The sequence below is a fragment of the Temnothorax longispinosus genome, chromosome 5, assembly GCF_030848805.1.
Source record: "Temnothorax longispinosus isolate EJ_2023e chromosome 5, Tlon_JGU_v1, whole genome shotgun sequence".
NCBI lineage: Eukaryota > Metazoa > Arthropoda > Insecta > Hymenoptera > Formicidae > Temnothorax > Temnothorax longispinosus.
The window spans coordinates 21,416,694-21,437,629 of record NC_092362.1 but is presented as its reverse complement, the minus strand read 5'-3'; the positions used below and the strand labels follow the sequence as shown (position 1 = coordinate 21,437,629).

The following is a 20,936-nucleotide window of genomic DNA, read 5'->3' as shown; positions in this document are numbered from 1 at the left end:
TTACGTCGCGCGCGGTCCGCGGGCGTTTCTGGGCTTACATCAGAGGTGATTAATTTCGGGAGATTACGGGGTGCCGGTCGTTAGAATTAAATCGAGGAATATACCGGTCGAAATCGCCTTGTCGGCTCTGCATTAGATCGTCTATAGCTAATCAGCTCGTCGCAATGGCCGATGGATGTAACTGCCGGATCCTAGACCGCATTAGAACTTAACGGATCGTACACGATCTTAACGTGGCGCGCGTTCGTGTGCGCGTTACGTAAGTTCACAATTAAAAGCTACGTACTCTTAAGCTGGCTGGAAGCACACCGAGGAGGGCAGAAGGGAAGGAGGTAAGGGACCGAGAACGAGACCTCAAAATGGTGAGGTTCCTTGGCACGTTCTCATACGCGGGCTCTCATGCGAATGTTACGACTATTGCAGTCTGGAGAGTTTCGAGCGCGGAAATTAGCGCGGCGCGATTAAGCTTATGCCCTCTAAGGCCGAGATTATCGTTAGCGAGAAGTGATTTAGATACAGGCCGGGCTCCCGTGGAAAAGTTGCTAAGTGTTGGGGTGCAACACAGCGGCGGCGCGCGGCCGTTCGGAGCAAGTTTCGCGGAATGGCTCGTGTGACGAACTCCCACGGACTTGTTCCGCAAAGTCGTTCGCGATAGTATCGCGAATATATACAGTGCGTGTATGTGTCGCGTGAAGCATTGCCGTCTGAGTTTGCACACGAAAATTACTCTCCACGGCCGAGGAGATTCGATGAATCTAGAAATCCGCATATAACGCGACACGTATAAAATGGCAAATAAAAAGTAAAAGTCCAAAACTCTTTTTAAATTCCAACTGTTTTTTATCATGCAAAAACAATAATCTCACATTTTCACGCGATTTTATACATTTATAAAATTGCTAATCAAGTTATAACTTGGCAAAGAGTGTTTTTGGAATTGCGTCAATTAGTTGCGTTTATTTGACACATTCAAATTTAACTATATATAAATATTAAATATATCAAGAAAATGTCTACGGCAATATATCTAATCTCACGATGAGTGTTCGCTTAAAAACAATCTTCTCCCACATTCGCTTCGATTAATTTCGTGCCGTGTTAGTTCTTGCGATTGACTTGAGAGAAAATATAGGCGACTGCATTGTTATTAACGTTGTCGGGATCCAAACTTCGACGTCCACGTTATTCTTTCAAACTCGTAGTTGGAGGCGCGTCGCGGGAGCGAACAAAGTTCCGAGTTTATGCTCGGTAGACCCCTTCAGGAGAGGGGAGTTAAATAAACCCGGAAAAGACGATGGCGCGTTTCTCTTTTTTTTCTTCTTCTCTTTTTCCGTTCCCGCGTGGTAAGCGTCGACGTTGACCATCGAGCTTCCATCCTGCATCGCTCGCTCACTATTCCGAGGTCCAACCCCTTCCTCCCCCTCCCTCACGTACTTTTCGGCTCGTAGATCGCGCCGTCCTTTATCGGATAAAACTCAAGGAAGAAGCACGGCCGGCGATCGAGCGGCCTGCTGCTCGCCGAAGAAAATGAGATAGCTTAATAAGGCGGCGCGCGTCCTCCGGTGTAATTACGCGCCCCAAGTTCCTCGCTATTTTCGCGCTGCGAGTAATTAGAATACCGATAGTTTCAGCGAGAGAGAGCCGGGAGCTCGCGCCACCGTCTCAATGCGACGCTTAAGGTCCCCATTTATTTCCAACGAGAGATGTTACACAGGATTCGTGCCGCGCGCGTTCTCTCCCCCGGAATTCCAGCCAGATAAACGTCGCAGACTCGGATTCGCTAAATCGACACCGTCGTCGACATTCGTTGGCGGCGTCGCGTCGAAACATTAAATGCCGAGCATTATTTGTTCTGATCCGATTACAAGGCGTGCCAAAAGCTGCTGCAGATGTCTAAACAATTGTAATGTTCAAAGAAACCTCACCAATGTTGATAATTACAACACAAAGTGCTGAGAAACAACGCAGACGCTATTATATGACACCATATGAGATTTAACTAATATGTATATACATGTATGAACATTTTATTTTTGTAGTGTCTACACGTTTCTTATTTGAGAATAAATTGACAAATAGATGTATCAGTTAGAAATTGAATAAAATTAAAATAAACACGCATCGTTATTCATACAATCTGTTGATAAAATATCTGAATATATTTTGGCCCATGTATATACATAATTTATAGACTCGTTCCATGTTGGTGCTCTTTACTTAATTCGCATCTTAAATCTAAAGTTAAATTTAAATTTTGGCAACTCAAAATAGCATTGAAAATCTTTATTTGATAATATTATCAATTTATAATCAGCCGGTACATTTAATATCTTCAAAGTGATACTGTTAAAGCGATTATATCCTCGCCGGGTCGACCTATTCCGAGTTACGCGTCTCGAAGGTAAGGCTTCAGGATCGCTCGGATGAATAAATAAAGCCTCGATGCTCCCTCTCAGTAATTTATCGGCGTGCTATCGAGCGTTCGATCTGAGACGCAGCGGTGGAGGCAAAATGGAAGATGCTGTATTGGGTCGTACTGAGAACGGTAATTTAAATGGCATCGGCAGGAGCGAACGCGCGCGCGATGGAAATATTTTCGGCTGGAATATCACGTTGCGGCGTTGAATGATAAAACGCGTAGAAATTGAGTTAAGCGCATTAACGAAGCGTGGGTACGTTAATGTAGTTAAAAAAGAAAAACCGTTGATTTTAATTTGCAATTTGCCAGCGAGAACGAATGGAAACATAACGGCGGCCGCCGGTTATTAATTATGAAATCGATGGAGCTTTGCCGCGATTTTTCTAATTTATTATTAGCGGGCTTAACTTCATCAAATTTATAGCGAGCTTCCGACTGCGCTCTCCCGATTCTACGTGTTTTACGATCGAAGATTTATGCTCGTTTCTGTCGGAGGCCGAACTCGTGCCCATAAGTATCGGCGATCAATCTTTTTTCATATCGCGAAAATTTTCGACGCGAAATTAAGCATATTCGACGGGCAGGAAGAGGGAAGAGGAGAGAGAGAGAGAGAGAGAGAGAGACGAAAACACGTCGAATCTCGCTCGGCTCGGTTATAGCTTGATATATCGTCCAGTTACACGCACTCGGTGGACTTGCCGGGCTTAATGTGATTTACAGGAGGGACAGAAGTTTCGAGCGATGGACCGTATGTTTCGAAAGCCTCGGGAAATTATTGGATACGTGACAACTCGGGTTACTTTGGGCACGTCCAGAAGCGAAATTGACATCGGCGAGGACGGGCAAAGATAAAGTCGTAAAACGATATGACTCGTTACCATCGCGTCTCTCCACTCCGTACGCGACGCGTAACAACTTGTAAGCAATAAACTTCTTCATCAATAAAATACTACCACAAATACTTTTTTGTATCCGATGTCATATATTTTTATATACGTTCCAAATTGTTTTCAACAGATACGGATCTTTTAAATTAAATTTAATTTTAGACAAATTTTGAATATTGCGATACATTATATGTGATGCGGAATATTTCGGTATCATAAAGAAATAAATAAATTTTATATATATATATATATGTGTATATATAAACTTTGTATAAATTTATACTTCTTCAAGAGATCTATAGACTGAAAAGCGCTGGAAATGGTATCTAATATTATCAAGATCAAAAGATCAAACGTGTCTGGCTCTTCGTTGATCATCGTACGTGATCATCCGTTAGAGTGTTCTTTTTCACTCTCCCACATTTCCCTCGAAAAGCTTTCGATGTAGAGCGCGAAATTACGTTCCCTACACCACGTCAAGCGTTAGAAATTTGCCGGCGACACTGCTCGTTTATCGCGTGAAATTACGTTTTCAACAAAAAGTAATAAAACAAACTCGCGGCATGCAGATGTATTGCAAAACAAAGATCGGAGAAGCCCAGCTGTTACGCGTATTTGCATTTTTCGGAGATTTGTTTCCAAGAGTTAAAATAAACTGATATTACAACAATCTTCCAGATATTCTCTTTTTTAAATCCCGTCAGAAATGTAATTTAAAATGCGGGCTGCGACATTCCACATCGTCATCTGTTTTCATCGTTGTTTATAATCGCGAGTATTTTCTCGTGAGAATTAAGCCAGACATGAATCGCGATTTTCCTCGCTGTAAATAATACAAACGTTTGTTATCCGCGAATCTGAAATATGCAGGCAAACTTTACTAATTCGAATGCGTGCCGTGAATAAAGATTAATGTATTCACGTTGCACGCAGGAAGAGTACATGAATAAATATCAGTTGTGGAGAGGATAAATGAAAATCGATCGGTCGAATTTAAAAATCTCCCCCAGCAAGGAAATCGCGTCTGTTGACCTGCTAAAAAAGCTTCGTTATTTTCTCGACTCATCAAATAGCATCAACGTTTGCATCTTTGAGATGCGTTCAAAAAGAGATCTGAAAGTTTTAGATCCATCTTGAATACAAGTTTGGCAATTGTTCGTATTGTTACTGAAATCGGTAAGGATTTGTCGTCCATGTTAACGAGAACTTTATGTAAATGCCGCGCCTTTCGTTTGCGGACGAAATTGCAAGATCTCTCGGGTAAATCGCGAACGTATCCTCGAAATTTTCAACGATATCAGCGATCCCCAATCGACGGTTCCCTACGGTAGCTTCAAAAATAGTGAAAGACTTTAGATATTCAAAGCTTACTATTTTAATTATCAAATACGGTTAACAAAGAGAATTGATACAAAGATAACACGTTTTAGTTTAGTAAAAAACTGGAGAATGTTCTGGACAGCACTTCTGTTATTTTACTCAAATTTAAACTTCTACATCTCCGCTCGCTATATCTCATTAATCTCCAGTATTCTCTTGTTAACCCAGCCTCAAATTAAATTCGCGCCGAGAAGAGTTCATTGTCAAAAGCGCACGGTACCTACTATTTTCACAAACAACTTTCTCGGCTCTCTTGTCGCTCGTATTACATTCAACGTGCGGATATTGTTGTAAATAATTTTTACATGATCGATTAGGAAAGTTTCCGTAATAAACGCCGCAAAATAAATGCTCAAGTGGCAAGGCGTAATTATATATGTATATCGACGACAAACGTGAAGGAATGAAGGAGGGAAGAAACGCGAGAGCAAAAGCGATAGCAAGAACAAGGAGCAAAAGCAAGAGCAAGAACGAGAGCGAGAGCGAGAGCGAGAAAGCGAGCGAGAGGACGAGAGAGATCGGGGGTATCCCTCAGAGGGTGAGAGAGCGTGCTCAACACGTGTTTCCCTTATCGCATTCATTTCGAACCGCAGAGTGCAGTCGCTCTAATGCCGGCGTGACGTTCGTCGTTACTACACGCTCGTCCTTTACCGCGTCGCCGAGGGTCCCGGGGGCGAAAGCGCAGAGAGGAGGGGGCGTTGATTTATTTCATTCCTCAATAATTCTCTTTTATTTTCCTCGTCGCTCTCAAACGTGGCTACCCATTTGATCTATCGCCCTCGACGTGTCGGCGACGATTCATTTTTATTTACGATCCGACGCCGCCGGGTGATGAGATTCATCGCCTTTTCCATCGCCCTCTTCTCCCTACCGTTCTCTTGTCCACCTCTTGATTCGTCCAGCTGTTTGCGATTTTATTTCCCCTCGTCGAAATCATTGCCGGCACCTCGCGTTGACGGCCGGTGTATGCGCCGAGTGGCCGAACCTCTCTGATAAAAACTCTCTGGCGAAGCTATTTGACGAGCTTAAAAGGAGGATACGGAAATTCACACATATAACAACGGCGGCGTCGCGTTGATTTCGCGATTAAAATTTTATCACATTCAGTTGATTTTATGTTTGGGCGTTACAACGCGAGTTTGTTTTAACAGTACACAAAAAATGTTTGTGCGCTGAAAATTAAAGCGATGAGAGATGAAATTTTTCTGCAAAACGATAATAAAACGTGAGCAGAGACGTACTTAATAAATGAACGATGGCGCGAAATAATATAACAAAGCCTCTTAGCGCGCGACTCAGGACATTTCTTTTTACAATAAAGGAGGACAATTAGAGGAATCAAACATTGTTTTCCTTCGTAAACACTCGCAATGTGTGCAATAAGGTAAAGTTGTACATATGCTGAAAAGATATCGCGGATTGATCTCTGCGCTTCAAAATGTTAGATATCCTTCCTTCACCTCACAACTCGGTAGTAAAACGCGATAAAGGAAACACGTATTGAGCACGCTCTCACTTCTCGCAGCCACTCACTTCTAGCCTTCATCATTATCTCTATCTTCTCTCGATATAAGCTCACGCCCGTTCATATCGCTTTTTCACACCCTGCTCGCTTCCTCAATCTCATATCTCAAGCTCGTTCGACTTTTTCTTTCTAGAAATTTTCGACAACGCCGAAAAGTCACGAGGAAAAACGATAATTGAAAATATCGCTATTAAAAAAATTGAATACCTACTTCCACAAATAAAATTCGTTTTCAATACAAAACTTTGATAGAGAAGTAATTATTTTGCTTCTTAATATGTGTGTAACTGAGAAACAAGAAAATAATTAATATATTTTGTGATATAAAACATAATGTAAAAGAATAATGTTAAAAAATTGTGTAATTTAACAATGTCCGATTAATTATAGAACAGGTCAATAAATGAGAATAGATTATTGAAATCGAGATGAGGTAAAACTTTATATTATATCGAATTTCGAAATTGTTATAAGTATATTTCCAGTTCCCTAATTTAATTAATTGGTTTTTGTATTATAAAACTGAATAATTCAATAATGGGATAAAAAAAAATTTATAATAGAAATTTTAAACCTACAAGACCTGTTCAGCGAAAAAAAAATTCATATTATTAAACGTAAAATTAAATATTTTATTCTCCTGCTTTTTTAATTAAAAATAATAATATTTTTTAATAAAAAAAATAAAAAGTTTTGAATTGAAATTGCCTTTTCATTTATTCTTTATGTATAAAAGCCATGATAGTCCATAAAATATATGCTAATTATTAAGTTTTATTTATTATTCGTTTACATATATTTTTAAAATTTATTTTTAAAAGAAAAAGCTTTTACAATATACACAAATTTTTACACATTATCTAAATTTCTAAGCATTATCGCATTGATAGGATTTTCAATTAAAGTATTAAAATTTAGAAGTGCAATCGTTATGTCTTACCGAAACTTCCTGAAACATTTCGCGTGATCAGTTTTTGTTTCGTAAGCCCGAGCAATGCCGAGTTTGATGGGCCACTATTAACGAAACTCTCTATACGTCGGATAATCCTGAATCGGTAACGACCGCCGGGAATTGGGTCAAAAGCCTGGTCAAGCGATCATTCGCCAATCGAACGGCAAATAACTATTCCCACTTGCACTCGTGCAACGCTGATTTTGTAATGATTCCGCGCACGGAAATGCAATCCACCGCACGCGCTTCTACGCGTGAAATCGATCTTTATTTTCGCGTGTACATCACGAAGGCCGAAAGTTATGGCTGTGTTAAACGTGCCAGCACAACGCACGTTCTACTTCATCAATTCTACGATAGATAACAGAGGATTGCACGAGAGCCGATTAAAAAAAAAACCGACAATAGCTCGAGCTTTCAAAAATTTGCTTGCATTGCGATAGGCACTCCGAAATATGTAGATATAATAGCACAACGGCTGTCAACATTAAGAGAAGTAAGGCAAATTATACCTGTTATCCTACAGTCGACTCACGAATAACGAAACGACAGTGTTCACGGAACACTGGAGAACGGGTTAATCGATTGAAATTTTGCATAATCTGACCCGTCATGACGTAGATGGTTTCAGGGCATTCACCGACCCGATATAGCCCAAGTTGCTTGCATTATAATCTCAAGGGACATTGCGAAGAAACTAACGTGAAGATATCGAATTTCTGGTTTGCGCGGTATTTTCCTCAATAAAGAAAACTCTTCAATTTTGTGATATAAATAATCTTTTCACGAACATGCATATATATATGTTAACTTGACATAAAACTAAGAAAAAATGCATAATCTGGATAATTCAGGCACTACACATCATAACCTTGTTCAATTAGTTTTTATATCGCCGAGTCAAATAAAGCTATACATTTTACAATAGTCATTGCTACAAGGATTTTATCTAAGAAAAATAATCGATTCATCCTCATCTATCTCGTTTATCTCTTCTTCTGCGGAATTCGTCGCGTCACGTTCGCCAAAGTACCATCGATCGCCGGGCGATAATTCGGGCGATGATGATCGCTTCAGTTTTCCATGTGTCGATTGCGAATGTAAACACCGTCGTCGGACGAGCGGATACCATTTTTCTCGCACGTGAGATTGCTGCGCGTGGCTCTTAACAAACGTCAAGTCATTGTTATCGGACGTTCGAAAGGGACGGGTTTCCGGCGCGAGAAAGAAACGGCACAGAAGGAAAACCGATGAGTCGAGGCAACACTGATCGATCTTGGACTATTCTCGACGGGGTTTATAAACGAAGCGCATTAAGGCGGACTAACCGCCGCTATTTAGTACCGAAGGTAAACTTAAACGCTAAGTAATTAATTTTTAAGTGCACCTTGCATAGATTCTTCCCTAGAAAATTTTCCGAAAAGGAATTTCGGCGCAGCTATTAATAGCGGATTGCATATTGGCGCTCGAATGGAAGCGCATGAATAAACAAGAGACATTAGACGCGCGCGCGAGATTGACGTGAAACCATTATATGATCTCTATTTATATCATCTGAATGGAAGATTTCTGATGAAAATTCGTAGAAATATTTCTACCTCGAAACATGATATGCGGGATAAAATTTTCGATTGTGTATTTATGAAAAATTCACTGGATTCAACTTACTTGTATCTCACGTCTATAAAACGGCTGCAATACTTTTACTGCAAGTCTTGAGATCATATATTAAGCAGACCATGGTAAATGAAATACTGCGAGCAACCGAATTAATTCTCTGCATTTAAAACTTATGAGGCAACTAGTATAAAAAGCGTGCAAAATGTACAGCGTGAAAAGGATAAAACTCGCGACGGTGCAACGCAACGCGGATAGCTCAATGCGCATTTAATTAGCGGTGAATTTTTCTCTTGCGTACTTCTAACGAGCGTACCGCGACGTTGCATCGTGGCAATTGAAAACGGAAGAGAAATGCGAAATAACGTCGTGTCTAAGAGTGGAAGCAAAAAAAAGAATGTATATGTACCTACATATATATGATACGTTCGCTTACATACGTTCGAGGACGGACGCGAATATCCGGCTTTCGTTAACCGTTCGCGACTCGATTTGCTCGGATGCATGTCATTCGTACCGTGTAAATATCGCGGGGAAATCGAATTTACCCGTCCAGTGGCGTATGTTCATGGTAAATGAGGACATTGCGAATTTCCGCTATTCATTAGGCAACCGTTCAGCCTTATCTCCCGCTTACGTATTATCATAGTTATTGAATATTTCAATCCCATAAACCGCATTCGCTCCTCATTAATTTATACTCGTAATGAAAGAATTCAATCCTGACAATTGTAATTCTACATTCATAATTACGTCTTCTCATCTGATACATGATATATAAATGACTTCATTTGGATATTAAAATATCACAAAACTAAAAGATCAAGAGATAAAATAGAAAAATCATTATTGCATAATGTCGTGAAGCAATCACAGAAGAAAGATTTCTCGTAACATTTTCCAAGAACAAGAAAATACGTGTCTCGAATGATTATTATTACAACTATACGAATCTTCGTTCCTTTGCTTTTGCCTATCTCACTCCCATTTACAGTGCCACATCTAGATTGAATGGAATGTAAATTACACTTATCGCATTTTCATGCCGGCAATTATTCAGCGCGGCGCTGCAAAATTTCCTAGCGGAACGTGTGTACCGGTTTTTTAAAGGGCAGACTCGTTCCTTTCGCAGAACGCAACCTGGCTCTAAAAGCACCGTGTGTCTCCCGGAATCCGGTAAAAACCAACCTGGTTGCTCCAGCGCCGGAGTCCGTCTGGGTCATCCAGAGAGAGAGAGAGAGAGAAAGCTCTTCCGGGCGGATCGAAACGCAGCTGCAGCTTCTCTACGGTACGGGATACCGCCGCCGCGCCGCCCTTCTTCTCTTCGGGCTGGCTCGCGGCTCGATAGAAGCGAAACAACTCCTTCGGCACTGCACACCGCCGGGGTAATACGCGACGAGAGCGGGACGCCTCGTGTACCGGCGATCACCGGTCGTGCGATCCATGCGACACTCTCCGCGGAGGCGTCGCGACGCTCACTGCGGAGACTCCGCCGCGTACCCGCCCTTATAGCATCGTGTTGCGCTCGCACTGCGCCCCCTGTGCCCCCTGACCACCCTTCCACCTTCCTAGTCCGCCGCACCACCGCCGCCACCCTTTCCCACGTTCCTCCCTCCCCACCGACGCGCCTCTCGCGCGCAACCCCAACCCTCTCGCGGCCCACCTTACGGGATAACGCGAGCGAGGGACCGACCGGTGCATTCTTCGGAGATACTTGGTCGCCTGCCGGTGCAGCCGGAGCTTCAGGTAGGAGCGAGGGAATGGGCGCCTTCGTGCTCCTTCGGTTACTCAATCCTTTGTTTGCGATTGCATTACAGCGGAAAAATACGCTTCGCCGTATCCTGCGCTCGCTTTATCGTCGTCCCGTGCGCGGACGATATACGTTTCGAGGATCTGCGTATCAAAGGTCTACTGACGGGACGCGGATGACCAAACCTTCTGCGTAAACTTTGCGTCGACATTATAGTAAACAGATCGGTAAACCATTCTAGAAAAATTAATGTGACGAAAAGCTTTACAACAAGACGCTCAACGCAACGTTTTCTTTTATTATTATTTTATTTACGACGCTCGAAACTAAATTAACATTAACATAGCAACTCCGGTACTTGTGTAAATTTCATGCTTCGTAAATAGCCGAGTCGTTCGTCATAAAGCCCCTTCCGGAAATATTGTAACGCGGTACACGTCAGCCACGTGCTTCAGAAATGGCCGAGATATTTGCTCGAGCTTTTTTTCAGCATTTTTATATGGAATCAATTTTAGAGCGTGCAACGCATTCCCGGCCCGTCGAGGCAATTAAATTAAAAGTCGCACGTATCAAGAGAAGTAATTTCTGCTTTTACGGCACGTTCAGGTGGACTCGCGTATCAGGAACAATGCAGCTGCTCAAGGGATAAAAGTGCCTCTACCTCGGAGTTTCGGCGCTAACAAAGTTATTTACCGCGTCGGGCGCAAATGCCAATTTAAGAGGTAACCGCTATAATGACGCTAAAGTCAAACCGACGAGCTGATAAGATTTAACTTGTTGAGCGTCGCGACAGACATTGAGCGTCGCTAGCGAGAAAATACATCTCCGTGCAACAAGAAACTTTAACTCTGGAAATGGTTCGGAGCATTTCTAGATGTCAGCGAGTTAATTCCGACATTTACATTCGCGTCACTCTCGATCGATAAAACGCTGATTTCCCGACAGTGACAAGTTTGATAACGGAGATATATTCTTTACTGCGCGAATAAATAATATAAATTTTTATTCTCGCGAATTGAAAATTGCGAAATGGAGTATAAAGACAATTTGAATTATGTCAATGTCGCAAAATTTTTCGCTGTCAGGAACTGTCATTTCTTTCAATAGCTCTGCGATTCTCAATTAAATATGTAACAGGTAACGACAGTATCAGTGTGCAATAATAAAACATTGAATTATTTCATCAAGTGTGCATAAATCAACAGAAATCAACGATATTATGCTCGCGCCGTGTTTGCTAAATTTTGATTATTTTAAGTTTTCTATTATTATATCTATTTAAAATTTTTTTATTTCCCATAAAAATGGAAATAATATTGACTATTCATACAGAAAAGGTTGATACAGTATATAATTTATTGATTATTTTTTAAGAAAAATAAACTCATCAAAAAAACGTCTTCTTATTTTTAAAAACCTCTTATATTTCTTTAGACTCTAACATATCTAATGTTTCCGTGACGAATAAACAACAACGTATAATAACATTATAAGACTGATGTTACATTCAACTTTCTTTTACGACAAAACATATACTTGTATGACACGTGTTGTCGCTCTAGAAAATTGCGATCCTGAGTAAGGTCGACACGCATCGCATTCAGCAGGGTGCTATAAAATCCTTATCTAGTTAATACCTAAGAGATGAAGATATGTATCACGACGTAATGTTAAAAATATATATAAAAAAAAACATTCTTTGTGACGTAGTTATTCGTTGAGATAATGTACCACCATTTAAACTTGACCAAATATGTTTGAATTATACGTATTTGTTAGAAATATGTACTAATTAGATAAATTGATTACAACTTGGCTAAAGAGCAGAATTCTGTCGCTCATTTACGCTATTTTTAGATATTACATCTATCATTCTGACCGTATTTTCGACCACCAAGTCTTCAGCATCAGTAATTCATCCATCGTAGGGACACACGCGTATCACGGTATCCAAACTCATCAGGGGGGAAGAAAAACCCAAGGGTCAGAGCTCAAAGAAGTGCTTCTTTCGAGGGTTAGACTCCTTCGTTCGTGACATGACCTCAACTACTTCTGTCAGGCGACCACGTGGTTATCCAGCTATGTTTCACATGAATATCTTTTTTATGCTTTCTTTCATCAATGGATTATACAATGTTTAATGTAAGATGCTTAAATAAAAAGAAAAGAGATTTGTTATTCAAGAAAATTACATTACGATTACATTACAATCAGCATATAATATGATATTCAGTGGCGTGGAAGCAAGTTATTAAGTGAAACATTTCTTGAAATGTACAATTTAAAAAATTTCAAGGGAATTAAAAATATATATAATGTTTACAAAAAATTGATCAAATAATTCTTCCTAACACTTGATATCCTAAAATAAAATTTGTCAAAAGTTTTACTCACACAATAACTCGCTTAATATTTTATTCAGTATTGTTTCCGTGGATTTTGCAAGGGTATTACACATTTCAGTGATACACAAAGTGATATGTGTATCAAGAAAGAATAAACCCCAACATATGATTTCCGCCTCACTGAGGAGGAAAAAGAATGTGCGGGTCATGCCCTTAAAAAAGCTGTCTTTTCGACGATCCACGCGGGACAGCCCTTCAGTTTTCCAGCTGAGAGGATAATACTGGAGTGATCCTGCGGCCATTCCCGAGGATGCGGGACAAAATTAAGCAACACTAATGTGAAATATCTTGTTTATTTGACAACAGTTTCGCCTTCTCCGGCGTGGAAGCGCCGCAAAGTTATTGTACAAAAATTATTGACTTTTGCTGTACACACCTAATCGCTAGCGACTATTTACAGCATTTTCAAATATCATGTAGAAAATATTCTTATAAAAAACAAAATAGTATCTTCAAATAATTCACGAACAATCTCGCTTTCGCTTCAACGTTCATTCGCGAAGATACATATAAGGCACATATGTATTATCAAATTTTCAGACGGACGTAAATCATCGCATTGTAATTAAATGACAAGACGATGATTCGAGGAATTTTCCCCCCACCCGAAACACAAACCGGAAGTTACGTAAATCCGCGATCGGTGAAAACGACAGTTTCACGGGGAAGCGACAGGTCGATCGCGAGTTTCTCTTGGAGGACTTCCTGCGCTCCTTCACTCCTATGTCTTTATCCTTTTTAGCGCTCCCTTACACCACGGAATAGTCCTCGATCAGAGTCTCGCCAAAATGAGTTACAACGTAATCGTGATAATACATCATTATACAAAGTGGTTGCCCGATGATGAGGCTCGCCCATACGACGATGTTGCCCCATCTGGCGCCGCAGTATCGTTCCGCCATCTTGCTCAACACCGACAGTGGTATCTAGAATGAACAATTAGCGTTGCACGACCGGAATTTCCGTACTTGGGGAAGGACAGGGTAGATCTTGTATGTGCACACAAGATGTAGTGCGCCACGTAATTTCATGTAAAGCATAGGCAAATGATGTTGTAACGTCTGAAATCTCGGAATATGACAAAATGTACATAATGATTAAAGGCACATTAACCAACATCTATTAAGAGTAGTTTAACTCTATAAGCGCTTTACACGCATTCTTTTTCCGATTGTGTTTTAATTTATTTGGAATTTTAAGGCTTGATCGCGAACTCTTTATTTTATTTTCCAAGATCAATAATGATCATCACCAGTCCAGAATATTATTGAAACTGTCTAAAGCCAGTCTTTTTGAAGGATCAACAAGAATTTCTTGATATTACAGTCAATATTTGCACATTCAACAATACACGCGAAGGAAACGCGGGCAACTCTTACCTGTCCCATCATACCCATAAACGCCCATATCTTGAACGTCTTCAAGGGTACACTGACAAGATACTCGTGGAAGAAAGCGCTAATAAAAAAAACAGTTACCGACGCCGTGGTTTTACCATAGCCCATTTCTACTACTGGAATATAGAGATGTCTGTAACATAAATGTATCGTCAGTAAAATACATTGTATTCGAATGCAACATAATCAATTTTCATTTGTGTGTATGTAAATTCTGTCCAAAAAATAAAAGTACAAGAAATATATATTTTTTTATATTAAAATCATATAAATTTCTGTCTTTGCTTTTCTATCCTATGATGCTTTTATAAAAAAATTGCTCACGTTTCGGCAGAATTGCACATTCGACCTAATAGAATAACGCTCTAAACGACTCAATCGATTAAAGATTCTGATTCTAATCGTGGAAGGAGTATATTTAGAACACGTTCGCCTATTACGCAGACAATATCATTATCGGTGTCACAAAGGAATACGCATTTCTACGGTATCCATTCTCAGATGGCGGTTATGCTCGAAATACACGCGAAAGCCGTTAGGCCGATAAGGCAAACAAAAAGTACGATGGCACGAAGTCGCTCCAAAAAATTAAAGCAATATTCAAAAAAGTTTCACAACATTCCGGTTTGGTAACACTCTGCCATTATCGTTTTCGTTTGTATGGCCGAATAAGCAGAACCGGGCAACTCGGGAAAGAGTCGTTAGCCGCTTGGCTATCGGCGGAGATGCATCGAAAAGAGAGCAAGACGCGGAAGAACATTTTAAGAGAGAAAGAAAGAGAAGGAATGGAAAAAAGGAATATAAGAAGAAAGCAGCGGGAAGAAGAGAACATTCAAAGGTGGGACGACGACAGTTCTAAGGATTTCGGACCATGCACGTTTTGCCGCATCCTCGCGGGGAGTCTCGGGACTCCTGCTCCCGCCAGATCCTCCTGCGCATCCCATCGTGCTTTCTTTTCCTGCAATCAAAGCGTCTCCCTCGCGCAAGACGTTCGGAAATATCTCCAGTTATAGGAATATTATAAGTGCCGCGGGGAATAAACATAGCCTTAAGTGCGCATCGCGATGCGTCGCGGCTTTTGCCATTACAAACCTGTGAAAAGGCGCCGACGGTGGTCTCAACGTTCTCGTCAATAACGACACACCTCTATGCGTCTACGCCGCCCCTCTCGTCGTCTAGGGAGCATTTCCATTTTCACCTCGACCACCCCCGCGCATCGCCGCGGATAGTATGGCTGCGTGCCAGTCGCAGCTTGCAAATGCAGCTACGTATCTCGGTCGTAGCAAAAAAAAAAAAAAAAAAAAAAAGGAACGAGCAACCGTAAGCGGGCAGGTGCGTCGCCGAGGTAGAAAGAAGCGCGAACGCCGGGGTGAGAGGTGAGACTTTGAAATTCGCGTCGCGGAAACTCACGCGCGGCGGCGTCTCTTTAGAGAGCCTTATTTTTCTCCATTTTTGTGTCATTCAAAAAGGGAGCATGGCCAGTCATTTTCACGGTACGTGTCGCGTTTTATAAGGGTATGTCATAAGACAATCCCGCTCTGGTTATCCAGCGGTGGCTACTATTCTACGTTACGTCACGTCTGTCGGAACTAACTCGAGTAACGCGGTTCTCTTTAGCGCAATAAAATTAAGTTTCTTCATAGCGGTAATATTATTCGGGCTTAATGCCAATGCCCCCGAGAAGAAAAATCCGTGGAACACTTGATAAGCGTCCCAACGTATCCTGTCGCAAAATATCTAATATCCCACACGCGAAAAGCAGTAGATTGACTCTTTATACGACATTCATGGTAAACCTCGTGCAGTTGGTACATGGCAATTCCGACGGCTCCCCTTTCTCTCGGTCACATAATAAGAACTTCGTACGGCCACTTTTACAGGGATTTAAACTTTCTTTTGGGCTACTTTCGAAGTACAAAGAACCGGCGCGAGCTCTTGAAAGGAGGTCGTCACTATGGGCTCGAGTTGTTAGGTGCACGTGCGATGGGTAACCGTGGAAGATGGAAGGCCGCCGGAAAAGTCTTTCGGAAGTTCGCTGATTGTATTGAGCGGGGGATGTATAATCTAATGTGGCGGCGACAGCCGAGACGTATGGGTTGAGGGAGACATTTTAGGCGAAATAAAAGGTTTTCACAAGAAAGCTCATTCTTATAAGACGAAAGACTGTCTCTCGTACGTATATAACGTCTCACATAATATATATACTCTATATATATGTATAACTGTTTGAAAAATTTGTACACATATAAACTCGAGCTACTGCTCTCACAATGTCGACAAGTTTATTAAGTTAATAAAACTTTCGTAATTTTATGAAAAAAGTTGATTGCACGAAAGTTAGAGACAACCAGTACCGTGACATTATTTTTCTTGTCTTTGATGTTTGTACGTAATTGATAAGGCGTGTCGGCTGAGACTATACACGAATGTTTTTACGTTAAAATGACGGTCATAGTTGCGAAATAACCTCAGCGAGGCGCGTATTGCATTATTATATAATCATGTTATCTCTACAAGTCAAAGGTGCAAAGTAAAGCGCTGGAAGAGTTTTTCCTTCTATAGCGCAAAAGGTACGCGAGCAGCTGAGTATTATGGAACGGAGAGATGGCGAGGGTAAATAGCATAAGGGAGCGGTGTGTAAAAAGAGAAAGAGAGAGAGAAAAAGAGGTAAAAGCGAGCAAAGAAGCGGAAGAGATGAGGCCGTCACTACAAGCCGGACCTTTGATCGACTTTCTCTGTTCAATCTAACCGAGGTTAAACTTCGTTAACAAGTATGCTTCTCTTTAAGAAGATTCAATTACATCTTTCGCGAATAATGATAATGTGATCTAACGTTCTATCTGCGCAAAAAGAGGAGTTTCCATGCATCAGAAACACCTGACCACGTGCATTTTTTGCGCAACTAATCACTTCACGATTAATTGTGTTAAACTTTGATAACTAACAAACGACGCGACGTTCTATATATATATTGTTCGATCATACTATTTTATTATATCCCTTCTTAATGAACTTTTTAATAACTCGTATCGAGTTATCGTAGCAACAAATCACTAAATTATATGTAAAAAATCACGTTATCGTTTCTAAAATGGCAATAATGAATATTTCCCAGCTAATAATAATTAATAATGCTTTGAATAAAAAACATATTTGTCAGTCGATTATCAAAATTTTAAGAATAGCCAACTCAAAATATAATTAAATAAAGTTTAAGAACTTTTTTCTTATCGCTTAATTTTCTCGAAAAGCTGATTCGTAATAATATTAGCGCACGTAGAAGATTATTTTTGACCAATTTTATAAAAATCAAAATGAAAAAGTTCCTGTTACCAAGTATTACCATGAACAGAAATTAATTTACTCACCGCACAGCCCAGCGATGCACTGGCATATTCCAGGTTCTCCAGAACGTATCGATATTATTGGCGTTCCACCAATCGTTGTAAAAATTTCGATCTGCAAAGTGTAGTAACTCACCCAATAGATTCAAAAAGGAGTGAAATATCAAGTAGAAGAAGCAAAGCCATATTAAATGATTTGGTATCTAAAACAGTAAAAATTTAACATGTAAGTTAAAGTGGTTAGAATCATTAAAGTCGCACGATGTCATTTATAACAGGCTTAAGAAGAAAAAACTTGCTACGAAGAAATAATCCACGTCAAGAATAGAAATGTATGAGTCTTGCTACGAAGAAATAATCCACGTCAAGAATAGAAATGTATTAGTCCGTCTAACATAAGAAAATTATTTCGTCAATATTTTATACAAGCTCGAAATTTCGATTATTCCTTTTCGATAAGAAAGTTTCAGACGTGTAATATTAGAAAATATAAATTTTTTAATATAATTGTATATTAACTTCTCCGGGACCGGAAGCTTAATATTAGGCGCTGGAGTGGCGCCGTCTTTTTCGTATAATAGTTCAACCCACTGACAAGGACAAAAATGTTCAAAATAGTTTTAAAACTAAAAAGGTCGTCCAAAAAAGGACCCGGTCCTGTAGAGATTAAGAGAACGCAATTTTATTTTAGTATTAGATTAATAAATATATTCACACTTTTATTTCCAGAGCACACTATCAGTTTTCCTCAATGTCACTGACAGAAAATTGATTTAATTCGGACACTGTTTATTCCTATTTTCTACAGCATGGAGAGATAATAACTAAATATACAATATTATTATTGTATTGTAAATCTATTTTAAATAATACATTTCCTTATAATCATAAATTTTTCTAATTAGACATTACAAAATGAGACAAATTCTTTCTTAAAGTATTTCAGTACTGAAAATTACTCAAAAATAGAAGATATATTTATTAAGAAAATAACACAGTACAGTATACAATTTTATATTTCTGTATACTTTACCACTGTTGTAAAGAATTTGCAATTACTATTTCCCAAACAATTTGCGAACGAGAGACACGTGTTCGAGCGGTAAGGTACGTTTGAAATGCAAACGGCAAGGAGAAGAGCTGCGATTATAAAAAAATAAAAAATTTATCAAAGGTTTTTCACACACAAAGACACAAACACACCCACACACACCCACACACACACACACACACACACACACACACACACACACACACACACACACACACACACACACACACACACACACACACACACACACACACACACATATGCAATGTATCATGTTCTTAATGGACTGAATAGAATGCGAATAAAACGCCCCATAATGACGTAAAAAAAACTAACTAAAACGAGGATAATCAGGGTGCGGAGGCAGTATTATTTACGCATCTGCAGATGAAAGTGAAGCGACTGCATAACGAACTTGAAAATTATCTCATCTGTTCCTTTAATTACCCTTTAATGGAAGTAACTTAGACCGAGCCTTTGATCATTCATCGCGTACATAATATGCTACGCTAAAAGTCTTTATCTATTTTATTACAGCTATATTTTCTTAATATTCTTCCTTTTTTAACACTATTAAAAAATTAGAGGGAAAACAATATGTCATAATTTCGTCGCTATATGTGTATAGGTATATTATTATCGTTTCTCCTTCTTTGCGTTCTTTTATCTTTTATCTCAACTTTAAGATTGATTGTTTTACTTTGCCGCAACATTCATGTCCCTCATGGCACAACGACAACCGAAATAAATGTTTTCGCATCAAAGAAGTCGCGAAGAGAAAAGAAGAGGAACAAAAAAACAGGACCTCAGTATCAGACAAATACTTTCGTGAAAATTTCTCGACGGACCGCTCGCTTTCATGACGAAGAATTTCCAAGTTATTTCGTTACGGATGCCATTTCGAGGCCGCCGAGTCGCGGTATCATCCGCGTGCTTCCACCGAGCTCTCTCACGCGAGGCAAAGGACTTAATAATGTTGCCAAGCACAAAGGTCAAGTCTCTTGCGCCGCGAGGCATTCGTGGCACTTTTGCGAAAAAAGGACAGAAAGCACCGTCGGCACTTTCTCCCGGTTCCTACCAGCCTCTTTCGGCGTCCACATAGTCCGGGAAAACTTACCTCGGCGTTTTAATTTCGTTTACTCGGGGATGCTACCGAGGGAGAAAGAAAAAGACGGAGAATCGGAATCTACGAAGAGAGGAGAGAAGATAGTGGGAGTTGGGACTAGAGCAGAAGCCAGTGAATCGTTTGAAACACGTCGACGATTCCACAAAGGAAAAAGCGGTAAACTTTAAGCTGCTTTTTTTGACCAGAGGCTATCTAAAAAGGAAGAAACCGCTTTTCTCTTTAAGCAGTTATATGAGAAATGTAAAATATTGCCGACCAAAAAGGATACGTATATGCGTTTAGCCGATAGGAAAAAGGTGGTAAAAAGTTGATTCCCCGAGATGTTTTATTTTTAAAATTCTCCTTTATACATCGTCTATCTATATATCTTCAAATTCCGAAAACTTGATCTTTTCTGTAATCCTTAAATATATATATATCTCTCTCTTAATAAATATTTAGACACATATCAATCTGTAGATTCTTAGATCTTTTGAAATCGAAATTAAGCCATGCATTATTAAAAACGCAAATGGTTAAATAGTCGTTTTCTTCCTTTAAAGATATAATCTTTCTTGGGTTAATTGGATACAGATTATTGATCAACGTAGATATTCAAGCAAGAAATATAATACTGAAACCAGCAAAGAGTCCTATAAAATATTATCCACAGTCGCGAATAAAAGAGCATTTCATTCATATTGATGCGCGGCTCAAACATTGATCCCCCGTGCAAGAAACCAGTAATACCGTTCGATTCGTGCTTGATCCCATTGCCGGCCGCATAACATTAATGCGTGCTTGGCTTATATGCACCATCCGGCAGTTGATTTTCATCGATAATGCGGGAATATCGTATTACGAGGCGCGGCGAGTGATCCGCGAGATTTTCCACATCATGCGCGTAGTACGGATCGACGTATTCGCGTCATTAGTAGTCATTGCGGAAAAAAAAGTAGGAGGGTAAGTCGACCTGCCTAAGCGCGTGCATCGCATTACGTTAGCAATCGATATTTTCCATTTTCTTCCCGATCGCTGACGTTACCCTTCCCCTCAACTGCCATTCTCTCTCCGTGTCCCGAGGGTGCACGACGTGTACCTGTC

The 20,936-nt window shown here is 40.1% G+C and overlaps 2 protein-coding genes across 2 annotated transcripts in view; both read right to left on the bottom strand.

Moving 5' to 3' along the window:
* LOC139812754 (uncharacterized) overlaps positions 1–10,274 on the bottom strand; it is a 42,816-nt gene extending 32,542 nt beyond the window's left edge. Inside the window, exon 1 of the mRNA XM_071777833.1 lies at positions 9,969–10,274. The gene's annotated coding sequence lies outside the window, so the exon portion shown is untranslated. The remainder of the gene's footprint in view (positions 1–9,968) is intronic.
* Positions 10,275–13,212: 2,938 nt separating this feature from the next.
* Mdy (diacylglycerol O-acyltransferase) overlaps positions 13,213–20,936 on the bottom strand; it is a 95,749-nt gene continuing 88,025 nt past the window's right edge. Inside the window, exons 10-12 of the mRNA XM_071777741.1 lie at positions 17,701–17,879; positions 14,315–14,465; positions 13,213–13,861 (exon numbers count right to left, since the gene is read on the bottom strand). Of these exons, the coding sequence (XP_071633842.1) occupies positions 13,685–13,861; positions 14,315–14,465; positions 17,701–17,879 (507 nt within the window). The 3' untranslated portion in view covers positions 13,213–13,684. The remainder of the gene's footprint in view (positions 13,862–14,314; positions 14,466–17,700; positions 17,880–20,936) is intronic.